Source organism: Tachypleus tridentatus, chromosome 2 (genome assembly GCF_004210375.1).
Source record: "Tachypleus tridentatus isolate NWPU-2018 chromosome 2, ASM421037v1, whole genome shotgun sequence".
Classification (NCBI taxonomy): Eukaryota; Metazoa; Arthropoda; class Merostomata; order Xiphosura; family Limulidae; genus Tachypleus; species Tachypleus tridentatus.
The window spans coordinates 100,160,413-100,177,067 of record NC_134826.1 but is presented as its reverse complement, the minus strand read 5'-3'; the positions used below and the strand labels follow the sequence as shown (position 1 = coordinate 100,177,067).

The window sequence follows — 16,655 nt, the reverse complement described above, 5'->3', positions numbered from 1 at the left end:
TAATAGTTATATTTATACTCTTTTTTCCGGTAGTGACTCACGCTATAGGATACTCGAGGGTATTTCTCAATCACTTACGGATAGTTATTTCAATATTCAGTTTCCTCTCCACAGATATTTATTCTCAGTGTTTCTTTTTTCAAGTAACCCACACTGCAGAATATTCTTTGATAATTTTCAGTAAATAAACCTTTTCATCGCTCACACTTTCTTTATATTCATTGATCACAATTTCCACCTTCACGTTTTCTTATCACTTACACACTGACTAGCAGATAATTCTTTATTCAGTGTATTTTCTGATCATTTATCTTCAATTTCTAAATTAGAATATTCCATCTTCAAACATTTCATTTGAGCCATTGACAAGAGTTTAACGATGAAATTTATTTTTACGTTTCGGATAAAATTTAGAAAATCAATAGATTTTGTCATCCAATGATCAATATTACAATATTAAATGTTTATTTTCAATCACTAAACATTTCTTTACTAAGTTGCATTTTTGATCCTTATATGTCATACATATTCCTTCAGAAATACATTGTTTTTGAACAAGCAGTGTGTATTAGATTAATTATTTTTGTTTGCGTTGTAGGGGCTGTTCAGCAGTTAAAGAATGTCAGTATTGCAAGGTATTCTTCAGTTATTTAAGTATTGAATTATTCAAATTTCTCATTTTATATGGAGTCTATAGGATCAGTAAAAATGCTATGTAAAATTTTCTTCCAAATTTAAAAACTTTTCAACAGTTTAAAAACTCTTCCAATTTGGTCTATAATACTGCAAATTTTGAGCAAGACTAAACAGAAGTTAGTGGGATTGCCCTTGCAAGCTTACATACCTGTTATGCTCCCTGTGGCTCAGTTAAAAACGAGTTTTGATATTCATGATGGGCATTGGATAAATACCCATTGTGTAGCTTTGTATTGAACAATATACAAACAAACAAACTTATCTCTTTCGTAATACATATCTTTACTGCAAGATAACAAATATGTGAATTGTGCATAGTGTTATTTATTGTTTACAGAGCGATTCTTCTCCTCGGTACAAAGTAATGAGCCTCTTGACGGTTCGAACAGTGACTCCTCCGCACCAACAAAGACACATCCATCATAAACGATACATTCGATAGTCGCAAGATTTAATAGTAAGTTATTGGATTGCAATGAAAGCCTGCAAGACTAATGTCAGCTTACAGCAAATATACCCTCTTACTAGATAAAGGTGAAGCATCGCTGTCATATCTGGTGATGTTATTTAATAATTGTAATGAGATGGGGAAAAATGCTAGATTTGTGCTGTTCTTCAATAATTTGTTGAGCAGCGTTACATGGAAGGCTAGAGAGTTGTTTGTTAGCTTTTCATGGTAAGAACTACCTCTGAATTGTACGCATTTGAATAAAGGCAGGATGTTTTACAACGATTTTTTTCATATAGAGATGCTACTATATACTAGCTCATTTATAGAGATAATTTACTTTCATTTACAAATTAGCAAAAACATTTGAAGGCTATAAGCATTTCATTTAAAATGCTATCATCATCGTTGTATTTTACGCCAAAAAACACGAGCATGTTAGAATTATATAGTATGTTTGTAATCACATGTAGCGAAATTGATTATTATACAATCATATATATATATTTGAAACAACTACAATATCAATAACTTTTTTCTCTCTCCAAAGTAAAAGAGGTCTCTTGTTTTCCTCACAGCGCAACAATTAGAACATTTATTTGGGTACTTGTATGAAATTACTATAGCAAATAGCACAATAATATAGATGTATTATTATTATTAAAATTGTAATTCTAACTTACATAATTTATGAAATATTCCAGGAAAATCATGTCACTTTTGTATTAGAAAACTTGATCCGTTGAGTCAAACTTAATCTCTGAATCACAAAATAAGCCCATGCTGCTGTTTTTATTAAACATGTCGATCTTATGTTCGTGTAAGTGTACTTATGATAAAATTCGTAGTTAACGAAAACATGTATACTAGAATATATGGTACTTGAAAAAAATAATTTTTATTCCTATTTTGGTCAATTTAATCCAGTGCAAGATATGCTAAGTTAAATGTAGCATAATTAATGAGTATTAACTGGAAAAAACTCAGCTATTTCATATGGTCCCCCGCTAGGACAGCGCAGCTCTTCGGATTTAGGCTACTAAAATCAGAGATTTTATTCCTCTCGGCGGATGCAGCAGATAGCCCTATGTGGCTTTCTATAAAAGAAATACACACTATTTCAGATCTGACCCAAGCTTAGAAATTGAAAATAAAGCTTTTTCATGTATATATATATGTATTATTTTAGTCATATATCTCTTGTTTAATACACACATTGAATAATCCATGAACGTTTTTCTATTTGATGTATGAAAAATAACAAGTTAACGTGAGCGAAACTAAAACCGCATTTTCTGTTGACTAGACCCTGGTATTTCCAGAATGTCTGAAATACATTAGTATAAGTATCTACTCAATAGAGTTAGAATTTAGCTTTGCGTCTCTTGTATGTACTGTAGTTAATTACTAAATGAAGTATCATCAAGTGGAATTCACTAGAATGAGATTATTGATAAAAGTAAATAATAGCAACGTATTCATTATTTTGATAATAAAATCACTAGTTATTTTAAGAGTTCTCAGTATTAGGTTAAACGAAGAATGGATGTAACTTTGCAGAAATAACATTTATATTATTTATTGACTCAATATTCTCTATTTTCATGTAGTCTAATATTCTAGCTAATCTTGACTGAGAATAAGGTCTAGCTAAAGATATCATTGAGATCAAATCGTAGCGGCTCATAAAAAATATTAGTGACAAGAATGTTTGCATCATTGTTCACGTAAAGCTGTATCATAAGAAAGTATTATGTTACATTATTACAGGTTTCTGTTATCCTAAATGCCTCATTAAGAAAGATTCCTTTCATCAAAGAAAAGACTGTTTTTTTTCTAAACTCGATTTCCGTTAAATTCTAATCTAAAGATAGGCTCAGCGGTTAAAGACTTTAACGCCAGTTTTTCGTGTGTTTTTTGTTCTAAAAAGAGCATCATGATTGTCATGTTGTACTTAAAGATGTGTTATATGATAAAATATGGTAATACCAAGAAGTTTTTTAAAAGCTAGAAATCTTGTGATTGTGAAAAAAAAAAGCATACGTTATGTTTTGTTTATGTTTTTATGTATAGATATTATATGACTTTTGGATAGATGAAAAAATTATAATTGTGAAACTGAGACGGATCTGTGATATTGTTGAGCATTACATTTACAAAAAAGGTCTTGCTTATATATATATATATATTGTATACAATATATCACATGGAAAAAGGAAATCTTTTTGAAAATGTTTATCCGGTGCAACAGATTTGTTGAGTTGCATATTTTTTAAATCTAGTTGTTATGTGATTTATTCAAACTGCTAATAATCGATCACGTGGTCATGTACCAAAGGGAAAAAAGTATAGTTTTTGTGTCATCATCTGTAATTATTTCTTGTACATTAAGTAGCTATTCAAAAATTAACAGAACTTGATTTTAGCCTAGAAGAGAATAAAATATATTTGTTTTATAAAATAGGTTGAAGACATTACATTTCCATCAACTTCTGTACTTTTAAATGTATTATAGATATTTAGGATCTCTATTTACAAAAACAAAAATCGAAATAACGACAATAAGACAAGATGTAATTAGTATGTAGAATGGTCAGTTCGTATATTTTTTGCTGTAAAATTTAAAAATACGTTTTGATATATAAAAGTTCATAAAATCTATAGCAAATTCCAGCAACGTTTTGAAATATGAATGACATCATCGAGTAGCTTGTGATAGATTTGCAAAGTATATTTCAAATCAGCAGTATCTTTCTATTTCCATAACAAAACTTCTACAAAAATCCAGACAGCGTATAATAAACCTACGTTTCAGGTGTTGCATATCTTCGCATTAATTACATTTAGTAAACACTGTTAGTCTTTTGTGGAAAACTTCAGGAGAATTTTAACAGTAGCATAGAAATTGATATATATATATATTTCCCAGTTTTGAAGCCTCAAAGCAGAAGTATTTTTCAAGTCAATCTAAATTCACGTGTATATAAAAATAATATAAAGAAAGGATACTTTACTGCAAGATTAGATTAATAAAGATAAATAATAAATATTTTAGTTCTTATGTTTAACTGAAATAGATTGTAATATCTGTCATAGAATAAACAAGAGTTGAAGTATTTTTGACTAGTGTAGTTATTGTCAGTTTTAAGTATTTTTTTACATGGGTGTGATTTTAAATTTTTTTCATATTTCCTTTGTTGCATTAAATTTGATAATAATTTAAAACATTTTATAGTTAGGTTAAATTACTCTGTTAAATTAAACTAACGACTCAAAATGTAGAAATCATCCAATGAACATTTACTAATCTTTATATCCTACCTCTAGGTGTTATTATTACGACTTGAGGTTGAAGTTCACTGCAAAATATTATCTTTCTACTGTAATTCTGATATTGATAACCCCACGCAAAAGTCTAAACATAGATAAAGTAAATTGTAAAATGTTTTATTTGTGATAATACTCGTAATAGTTAGGACAAAAGTAAACAAAGAAATGAGTCATATTAAAACTCTGTATCCTTACTGTACTTAAAGTGATAAAAAGATGAGGTTTTGTGTTATTGAATAATAATGAACATTTAGCACAAGCTCTACAAAGATTTTGGAAGGTTATTGGAGAACTGACTGCTAGTCACATGCGTTTTGTGATGAGATTTGTATATGATTTTATTTGAAAACTTAAGGCGTTATTGCTAAAATGTGATGCATCAAATGATGACTATTGTATAATATAATGTTTTCCTTATTTTCACTTTTAATACTTTTTAACGTAGTTTTGGAACACAATATAGTTTTGGTCATTACCATCAAATATTCAATGGAATAAATATAAAAATACTCTGTCAAACTGTGAAAAATATAACTATTTGCTGAATGAAGTCCATTTTATGAGCAGAGTTTGCTCATTGATATTGAAAGTGATAAAGTGTAGATCATACTTTTATTAGTAGCCCAGAAAGCATTGAATGGCATACAGTTTACGTTTCAGATTCAAAGCTACTATTGTCTATTTATTGTTTTCTAAACGGAACATACCGTATTTATTAGTTGATTAGGCTTATAATATTTTGTGTCTTTCAGAACCTCTGATTTACTTACTGTGTGAACATATTGAATAAATAACAAACTACTTAGAAGTAGTATATTGTGTCTCATTCTTGTGGCTTGAATGTAGTACCAAAGAGAATTAAAAATAGTATTTCATTGTATTTTAATGAAAATATTATAGTAATTATTTTTACAGTAGAATAGTTTAAAATATGGCAGTATTGGAATATAATGTAAAGAACCTGAAAATCGTTCTGTTTTAAAACGCGTGACTTTATTTTTCTGAAACATGAATAGGAGCACCTTAACTTTCCAAATGTCTGTGTCTGTAATGTTGTATAGCAGTGTTACCATATAAAGAAAAAATACTGTATCAAGAATGTATAGTTGAATTATCTTAAAGAGCATGTCACAAGAGTTTTGTTTCAAAAAAAATTAGCGATAAATATAGTTCTAACAAAAAATATGCTGTGTGACAAATATACGATATTGTAGTTCCCTGCAGCACGTACGTCAAACATACACAAACACACATACACGAATACTGTGATATATACAAAGAGCACGAAGGTTCTGAAAATGTCAAGAATCAATGTCTGCTTGGATGATTCTCATTGTTGTTGCTTTTTTTTCTTCTTACTACACTGAGGTTTACGTTGTAAAATACCTATATACATTGAAAAAAACTTTTATAAGTATTTAAAATAAATTACTCAACGATCAACTTTGTATAATATACAATTAAAAATTGTACTTAAAACGATCAACGGTAGAAAAAAAGATACTCTACATATTTCGACGTCGAAAGCCACTAGTTTACACATTAAAAAAAATCACGTCGTCTACTTACCCTCTAATTTCCTAATTTTTCGTACCTAATTAATGTGAAATTATTTTTACTATACCTCATTATTTCTATGGTTTCTCTAATGGTAATACTTCTTGTCGTTGTATTATTAAGTTGAGCCAAAATAACTGTTTTTCTCCTCACTCGATAACATGACCAGTATAATTTGCATGCTCAACTAGTGCAGAGTTTTCAATTTTGTTTTTAACATTCCTCTTGTGTTTACTTATTTCAAGTTTGAAATTCCTTCTATTTTGACCAATATAAACACAACCACACTTACCTTCAATTTTATAAATACCCGTTTTCTCCTTCAAATTGATTTGATCTTTCGTTTTATTTAGTATTGGACTAATTTTATTCAATGGTTTGGAGTGATTTTTTTTCTATATTAACGAAAAATTGTGATAAAACAATATTTCTTTTTTATCTATTTTATTAACTTTTGATTTTAGTTTCCTTTTGGTCATTATTTGTTATTTATTGAAATTTTATGACAGCTGTATCAACAATATGATCCTAGAAATCTTATTCTAATGCTACATGTTTGACAAATAACACTTCATACTAATTCTTCTGACTTGTAAGCAAAAAAGTGAAAATATAACATTTTTTACAAACTTTGTATGACATTATTCTTGCTGTGGCGGTAAGAAAACAGGAAAAGGTTTATGATACATCCCAGTTTCTAACTGACTTTTGTTTTTCTTAAATGGTACGCCCCAAAACGGTAATGTACTATTTTCTTGAACTTCATAAGTAAATTAAATAGCAGGTTCAAGACTATTCAAGTAATTACCAAAAATTAGCAAGTTTTCTCCACCATATCACTATAACACGAAAGTGTCATCGACATATCAAACTCACGTTTCTGGTTTAAGTTTAGCATTCTGTAAGGGCCCGGCATGGCCAAGAGTGTTAAGGCGTGTGACTCGTAATCTGAGGGTCGCGGGTTCGCATCCCCGTCGCGCTAAGCATGCTCGCCCTTTCAGCCGTGGGGGCATTATAATGTGACGGTCAATCCCACTATTCGTTAGTAAAAGAGTAGACCAAGAGTTGACGATGGGTGGTGATGACTAGCTGCCTTACCTCTAGTCTTACACTGCTAAATTAGGGACGGCTAACAAAGATAACCTTCGAGTAGCTTTGCGAGAAATAAAAAAAACAAACAAGCATTCTATAAAGCTTCAGTTTCAAACATATCCATGAGAAGATTATACAGTAGAGAATATAAAGTAGACCCTATAACTAGATTCTCAGCCTGTTTATAAATGTTATTAAATTGACAACATGAATTTTCCACACACGTTTTTGTTAAAATAGTCACATTAACATGTCTCTTTTGTATGTATATATAGCAAAGAATCTGTTTTCTTCACTTATGAGGAAGGGATGAACAATGTCGAAACATGTAGAGTGCCTTTTTACCACTATTTATTGGTTTTGAGATAAAATTTTAACTGTATATTATACAACGTTGACCGTTAAGTACTTTAATATATTAGCCTGTATACATTATAATCTAAGTTATCTCACATTCGTAGTAGTAGTAAACAATAAAATTAAGTTTACAGAATACATAATTTTCTCTCTTTGTTTATTCTCCGAGTATAAATAATACTATCAAAATCCTCTGGTACAGTATATTTCAACCAGTGAAAAAATAGTGTTTCGATAAGGTTGTTTTCGTCGAATACGTGGAATAAGTTCTACAATCATTATTATATTTTGAATTAATATTGTCCGAGTTTTATAAACAAAACACGTTGTTGATTCAGTAAACATATAAAACTAGAAAATATAAAAAAAACAATATACTCATAACAATTGTTAACAATTTCTTAACTATTCTTAACAATATATGATAAAAATGCCACTTTCGAAATGAGATAATGTTGTGAGATAATTTTTATTACACACTTACATTGTAAACTTCCACAGTAAGTTACACTGAGCAAATTTGATAAGGTACAGAACATGGTTTGAAGCTTAGCTAAGTAAATCGTGATATCTTAAGCAATTCAAGTTTAAGATACTTAGATATTTATTTGACAAACGTAAAAATACACAAAACTATTTAACTAATCAGGTTTCAAGGTTAAAGTTGTATTAGATGCCTTACATACACTTTTGTTGTGGGGGTAGGTCTGTTATGTAACGTGTCATTATAAGTACAAAGTTTTTTTTCATTCTCTTGTTGGTTTTACAACCAATTTTAATCTGGTTGTGTTGCCAAAACATCAAAATTAGTTCTGAATTCGAAGGTTACCAAATGTATAATACTTAAAAGATGATGTTATTTTAAAACAAGAACAATGCTCTTTGCAAAAACCTTATTTAATAACTCAAGCTTTCTTTTAATATGAATATTTTGTTTAAGTTTATTAGTGATATATCTACCAGTTTTTGGTAAATTTCCACTAGCCGTTGTATCGTATTTAATTTTACTTTCATATATAAAAACTTATTTTGACAACATACGACAAAGTTTGAACGGTTGAGTGAAAAATTAGAAATCAAAGTATGAGGTTATTAAATTTTTAAAGTTTCAATATTTTCAAGGAAGACTGTGACTAGGGTATTTTATTCATTATTGTTACAGCACACATGTAAATATTTTATTTTTATTTATATACATTAAGGAAGTTTAATTTCAGGAAAATACTTAACTAGAAATAAGTGAGTTTATAAGACATGTAACTATACCCAATTCACCTTCATAAAATGTATTATTGAAATTAATGATTTAGAATCGAGACTTTTTGTACTTTTCCGCAATTTTATAGCAATCATGGAGCTTTCGAAAGTTATATGAATTTCAATGTTTGTTACGACTCTTAGTAAGGATGTAAATCAAGAAACATATCCCTTTCCGATGTTACATGCACACATTACAGCTTTCATTGCTCAATAATCAATAGATCGTGATAAAGCTAATGTGAGGTAAAGTAATCAAACTTGTTCTTTTATTATTTTTTGCACAATTTCTCAGTCAGAAAAATGCTTATTCAATGCATGTAAACATTACATTTTTGCTCTTTTTACATACACCACATTTCGTATTTACACATTTAACTTGTAAGAAATATCTGCTTTATGTATCTAATTACGTTATGGTTTGCCCCGCATGGCCAAGCGTGTTAAGGCGTGCGACTCGTAATTCGAAGGTCGCGGGTTCGTATCACCGCCACATCAAACATGCTCGCCCTTTCAGCCGTGGGGCGTTATAATGTTACGGTCAATCCCACTATTCGTTGGTAAAAGAGTAGCCCAAGAGTTGGCGGTGGGTGGTGATGACTAGCTGCCTTCCCTCTAGTCTTACACTGCTAAATTAGGGACGGCTAGCACAGATAGCCCTCGTGTAGCTTTGTGCGAAATGCAAAACAAACAAAACTTTATGGTTTGTTTTAATACATATAATTACTTGCTGGGAAATTATCTACATTAGGATGTCGAGTTTCTCCGTGAGCAGTTATTTTCTATAAAGTAGTAGTTACTTCGTGAGAAAACATATATTTTAGTGCATTTCGTTATTTTGTGAAAAATGATCTATTTTTATGTATCTAGTTACTCCGTCAAAAACAACCTGTTTTGATGCATCTGGTTACTCATTGAAAAATTGTTTAGTTTAATGCTTGTTTTTGAATTTCTCGCAAAGCTACTCGAAGGCTATCTTTGCTAGCCGTCCCTAATTTAGCAGTGTAAGACTAGAGGTAAGGCAGCTAGTCATCACCACCCATCGTCAACTCTTGGTCTACTCTCTTACCAACGAATAGTGCGATTGACCTTCACATTATAACGCCTCCACGACTGAAAGGGCGAGCATGCTTAGCGCGACGGGGATGCGAACCCGCGACCCTCAGATTACGAGTCGCACGCCTTAACACGCTTGGCCATGCCGAGCTAGTTTAATGCATCTGTTATTATTAAAGTAAATGTTTAGAAATGATGTGTAGTAATATATTTATTTATTTCATAATTTTTACGTATTATTTTTATGGTTAAAACAAATTTATCAATATAAATCGGTTAATTATGGAGTTGTATCAAAACTTGAGTATTTCTTTTTCTGCATGTGTGTATGTGTGTCTTTGTGTTAGAATGAATTTTATTGATACAGTAGAGTGTAGTTAATTTACATACTCATATTAAAGAATTTAGGACTGACTGATCCTATTTCATACTAAGCTTCTAATTTTTAATCTTTAAATGATACTAGCTTTCAAAAATTAGGTTGTTACAATCCACAAAACTAAGAAATACCAGAACTTTCGTTGAACTTTTCAATAAATCACAATAATTTAAGATCGCTGGAAAGTATCATAAGTTTTGAAGGTAATTTAATACTTTTATTCTTTATATTCGTGGTCTCTGACTAGCCTACACCAACATTTTGTAGCTTCTACCTCTTGGTTAACATGAGGTAGAATTATATAACTTTTTCAATTGTTGATCTCTTGAGCTAGTCTTTTGTGCCTCCTATGTGTTTTAAGCATCCCCAATAGCGTGGACTAAAGTGTTGCAGCTTCTGACTCATTTCAAGAGTGAGCTATTCTTTTATAGCTTCTGTAACTTTTAATATCCTTCTTTAGCCTTAGCTGTTGGTTGTTCTCAGGTACCTATTTAATCTGGGCTAGTCTATTGAAGTTTATTTGTTCTGAAGCTACTCTTTAGCTTAAATTAGTCTTTTGAAATTCATTACCTTCGGATCTCTATTTATCCTAAATAATAACTTTCTTTGGCGTAACAAAGTTTTATTTTTTAATTCATGGAATCAAGCTTGAAATTTTAAGATTTGGTTCTGTTATCTATTTTAACCTTAAAGAAAAATATAGTTTTCATTGGTTTATAATAATATATATTTTGACGTTGAAGCTACGAAATCAAAGAACTCCATATCTGTAGTGAACAAATTAAAAGTAAATCATATTTGAGTAACTAAACTTGTGATAAATTTTACGCATATTTCGATAATGTTGCTTTTACGTTTTTTAAATACTTAGCTGAGGAAAGCACACTTCTTTAAGAAAAAATTATTTAGTGGGGTCAACACAGGATTCCAAATGTAAAGTAGGTGAAGTGGTGACAGGAAAGTTGTTTCGGGGACAAATTTTTATTTTATTTTTAATTGATAAGGAGACAGTTATGAAAAATAACTTAGGAAGATCTAAAGAAAAATTATTTTTGCTGCAGGATGTATTTATGAATTGGGTGACTCACTATGATAAAAAGATAATAAACCCCTTTTAAGGCCAAATAATTTATTGGATAAAATCGTATGCTAAATAAAGATTGTTAAAATTAATTCACACTACCTATACAAAATGCCCACTTACTTTCGATTCTGCCCCCACCCTCTTTGTGGCACAGCGGTATGTCAGCGGACTTATTCTGCTAGAAACCGGGATTTGATACCAGTGGTAGGAAGAGCGCAGATATCATATTGTGTAGTTTTGTGCTTAATTCCAGAGGAAAAACTTAGGACTCCTTGAGTATGCCATTATGAAGGACCACAGTGGTGATTAACTGTTGAAATTTTGTATCACAATTATTAGTTTTTGACCTCAGTGGTTAAGTGGTAGACTTATAACGTTGATATTTTGTTTTCTTATCTGTGGTAGCTAAAGCCGCTGTGTAACATTGTACTTAACAATAAAAAAAACTTTCAATTGCTTCAGTTCTTGCACTGATTGGCTGTGAAGGTAAAAAGACTAAGTCATAGTTGAAATAATATATCGTATAGCAGGATGTTTCCGTGTACAATTGATTTGTGCTTCAAGACACGATATCCTGGGAGCTGTAGTTTTTAGTGGAATATTTTGGGAAGCTAGACAAATATTTAGTGTGTCTGGCTCACTACTACCCCTAACCTCCCTCTGATGTCACCACTGAAATGCTTGCTGATATAATCAATTTGCGCAAGTTAGAAATAAGACAAAGTGTAAGCTAATTGTTTCCGACACACAAATTTTAATCATAATCATAGATATAAATAGCAAAAAAATGAATTTCATTAATTGAAATAGTCCATAATTTGAAAACATTTAAATCAAAGAAACTAATTGTGGTGATTTAAAATATTTATAGACTGTTATGTTATACATTCAATGAATGAAGAATAAAACACTGTATATAGCTTGGTGAATAAAATTTGCAGAATAGTTTATCTAAAATAATTTAAGTGAATTGATAAAGATGTTGTTTTGGTTTCTAGAATGCTTCGTATTTTATAACATGTTTTTAGCTTTTGATGTTTCGTTAATCTTTATATACGTGTTCTTAGTAGCTTTATAGCTTGAAATGTGTTCTTTTTCACATCAGACAAACCTAAAAACAAGGAAATGAAATATGAGCTGCAGACAGCTATGACGTAAAGTGTTTAGTAGCGTTTTTTTATTTTCATAATTGTAGGAATAATCTCACTTGTTAAGACCTAGCTGAAAAATTGTTAACTTACATGTTATTGCTTTGAATTTTTTAGTGTGTATGAAATTGTAAAATGTCTTTTAATTTTATTAAAATATTGTAACTTTTGTCATGACGGATGACAGTCATAAGCTTTACCTGTACAGTTGGGAGAGTTGAATTTAATGTGAAAATGAATATATTGAGTTTATAACAAACTGATGTGTACCTACAGCAATACATAAATGAAGGATTAAAAAGAGTTAAGAGAAACAGATGTAAGAGTCACTGTGTTTTTGGTTATTGAAATAGTTATAACCTTCATAAACTGTATATATTACTTTACCTTAAGTTGTCTGACAAGAAGGAAATGCAGTTAATATGTTCTTTCAAGCATGTTTCAGAAAAGCGGATGTACGTTGTTAATTAAAACTTAACTACCTGTTACTTTTGTTAATAAGCCCAAGAGTAAACTTTTAATTAAATGTGTAAACACTTTCTAATAATAAAACAAAGTTATTTATCTCAAGCAAAAAGAAATAAACCAAATAAAAGTTCTAGTTAACAGTTGTAGATTTGACAAAGGATTACTATATTTGTTTTAAGTGACATAATTTCAGCATACAATCAACGTGTTTACAATATCATCAAGTATTTAAGAGTTACCTTTAAATTTTTTCCAGTATCTAATTTTCCTTTTATTCTCAGTATCTTTCGGCTTAAGCCAGCTATTGAGAATATTTTCTAAAGTAATAAGTATCAACCTGGTAATAAAAATCATCACAGAAGTTAATGTTCTGTGAAACTTCTAGTAGAATTCTTGAAGTACATATCAAGCAATTAACACTTTAAATAAAAAAGAGTAAGAATCTTAATTACCCAGATTTCATGTTTACAAATTATAAACCCTTGTAATATAATGTTTCCTTTTCTATTTCGAAATACTAATGTTTCTAGGCAAAATGTTTTATTGTTTGATTTATATAGTATCAGTATTTCATAAAAATGAGACAGTTAAATAACGACAAGAATTCATGAAAGTTTATGACAACATCAAAACAATCAGAACATTGAACATTGACCTTAGTCAACACTAGTCACGCTTTACAAATATCTTATCATCTTAAATGAAACGATATTTACGAATAGAATCAATTTTAAAGAGGCGTTGACTTGATTTAAACAAAGTGTAAATAAACTCAGAAAGACTATTTACAAATTAACAAAAAGATGTAACTCTTAAACCACACGAAGAAAAACAAATTTATTTCCTGATATACAGCCTCACGAGGATTTTATAATACAAATATGAATGAAAATTTGTAGATTTTATTAAAACAAATTTACAGGTTTCAGGAAAACGAAACAAAAAGATGTATCATATTGACTCATCGTTTTCTGTCAATATGTTATTACTCAAGTATTCCTAAACAGTGATGGAACATTTTGCGTCAACTAATTTCTTTATCATAATTTATGACCAACTTTGGTTAACCTATTCAACAAATATAGCTCACATAGTCGTAGAGGGGAGTTCTAGTGTAAATCTAACAGCAGGTGTGTGTGTGTATATATAGAGATAGACATATGGATAGCTAGATATGTAAAATGATTATAACCCAATAGCTTGTGACTGGAATGCTGGACTTATCTGGACTAAACGTCTCAGTCAACTTTCATCCATAAGTAAGTTGTAACTGAAACAGCCATTAAAAGAGTGCTGGACTAATTCTTATTTATCTAATAGCATATTTTTACACCTAACACGTATTTATCCTTAAATTGAAACTCTCAGGATTTCTACATCATTATCAACCCATCAACGAACTATTTCATTGTCCTTACTTCAAGAGCATACAACTTAGAATTAGCCATAATAATTATTTTAAAAAGATATATGTACAATTTTAAACAATTATCTTAACTTATTATCCATTTTTCTCTAAAAAACATGGTGGATTCTCCAATAACTTGCATCTCCCAAACTTTCTTGATGGTTTTTAACGTTTCTTTCCATTTACACTAGCCCTTTCTGATCTAATACATTTAAACACTCAGTATTTTTAAAATTTCATTTACATCTCTCCATTAATTATTTTTGCAGAAAGAGTTCCACGTTTAAGTTTAATTCTGTGATTTTTAGCAGAGAGTGTAGCATAGCCGCTATTTCAGTTGTACTGAGGCTTTAGGATCATTTCAAGGTACAGTGTGCAGGATAAGTATTTGTTATAAAATTGTTAAAACTTGAGCTCATCCACTTTCCTTCACATAAAGCAATTCTGATGTTACATATGGAAATGCTTGATCTTTGTTTGTAAAGTTGAAAAAACTTGAAGTTTGAATAAGCTATGAAAAGTTAAGTCTTTTCCAACATGTCTTTGAAACTTTCTACACACAGTTATTCCAAGTCCATTTGTCCTATGCTAAATTCTTTACTTTCCATTGAATCATCTAAGATAAGTCCATGAAGATGATATGTATTCTCTCCGATATCGATAAAACATTGTAAGAGTTTGCTTGTTTTTAATTTCATACAAAGGTACACAAGAGCTATCTACACTAGCCATCCCAAACTTAGCAATGAAAGTCTAATGAAAAACAGTTAGTCATCATTACCCACCGCCAACACTTTGGCTAGTCTTTTACCAATAAATAGTGGGGTTAACCATCACCTTATAATGCTTCGCCTCGGCTGAAAGGACGACAATGTTTGGAAAGCCAAGAATTAGAACCCGCGACCTTAAGATAATAAGTCAACCGCCTTAACCACTTGGCCATACCGTGTCAAATGTAAAAGAAGAACCATTTTGACAAAGCAAAGTTGATCTGGTAATTACAACAATGCTTCTTCCAACGTTGTTCAACCACTTCAGAGTATGATCAAGATCTAATGATTGAATAACTTCTAGCAACCTATAATAACAAATTTACCTTATTTGAATTCTTCTTCCATTATAAGAGGAAGGTAGTGTATCTCTCAGATATATAGTGTTATATTAAGCATAGTTAATACGGTTGCATTGAAAAAGTATGGTAGAATTTTTTAAAACAAAATCAGCTGCAACTTTCAATCAACTTCCATTTCAACTCCTTTATTAGATCGAGAATTCTTTGAGAACATGGTATGCTTATTAGATCATCATTTGCACCCTGGTCAATAATCAAGTCAACGCTGTTTTAAAGTCTTATTTTTTCTCCTAAGTATTGAAAAACTAGTGGTAGAAGAATATTTTACTTGACTTAGTAGGTCAGTTTGTGTGTACGCATCACTTTTTAAATTTTTTTTTTACAAATTACAAGTTCAACTTTTCTTTGTGTCAATATACTACTTTCAATACAAGTTTGCAGAATATCAATTCACTGAATATGTTTGCTTATGACTTTGATGAAAGGCCCGGCATGGCCAGGTGTGTTAAGGCGTTCGAATCGCAATCTGAGGGTCGCGAGTTCGAATCCCCGTCACACCAAATATTCTCGCCCTTTCAGCCATGGTGTCGTTATAATGTTACAGTCAATCCCACTATTCGTTGGTAAAAGAGTAGCCCAAGAGTTGGCGGTAGGTGGTTATGACTAGTTACATTCCCTCTAGTCTTACGCTGCTAAATTAGGGAAGGCCAGTGCAGCTAGCCCTCGAGTAGCTTTGCGCGAAATTCAAAACAAACAAACAAAAGCTTTGATGAAATTCATTGTTATATGTAAACCTCCAAGCAGAGAATTAAAAACTTTTGGTAGTTTGTGCTTCACCATTTCAGATGCATCCATTTGCAATCAATACCATATAGCTCTCTCCAAGATTAGCAAATACAAAGTGATATCTTTGTGTGAGAGTATTTAGAGTTTCCAGTATGTGAGCTGGAGCTAGAACCATAAACATGTCCAGTGATAGATTGTTCAAACATAGTGAGGCACAGTTGTTGATGAACATTTTTCCAGCTAAGTTTGATTGCTACCTTGTTCCTTTTGAAAACAAAAGCCAACTATTTTGTATCACTTGATGCATCACTTGTGTTGCCATTTCCGGTACAGTCTTTAAAGTATTCCATATCAAAAGGATCACCAAATTTTGGTGTAGACTTGGTAACATAATTTGATGGTGGAATGAGATTGTTCAGTTCTTTGCGTGCTTGCAGTACTTGTCTGAAGGAAGAAACAATGTTTTCTGAAATATTTTCCTTGGATTCAGGACCACATTGTCAAGCTGTGAACTGAC

The 16,655-nt window shown here is 30.8% G+C and overlaps 1 protein-coding gene across 13 annotated transcripts in view; it reads left to right on the top strand.

The window, feature by feature from the left end:
- Nucleotides 1-16,655, top strand: part of LOC143244685 (nuclear factor 1 X-type-like) — a 114,910-nt gene that overhangs the window by 84,200 nt on the left and 14,055 nt on the right. For 9 of the 13 annotated variants that reach the window (XM_076489792.1, XM_076489790.1, XM_076489784.1 and 6 more), the window contains one exon: nucleotides 34-206. The exons of 2 other annotated variants lie outside the window; for them this stretch is intronic. In XM_076489792.1, coding sequence (XP_076345907.1) covers nucleotides 34-188 — 155 coding nt within the window. In that variant the 3' untranslated portion in view covers nucleotides 189-206. Of the gene's footprint in view, nucleotides 1-33; nucleotides 207-1,033; nucleotides 12,721-16,655 lie in introns of those variants that run through there. 2 more of the 13 variants (XM_076489791.1, XM_076489789.1) reach the window with 1 other exon arrangement.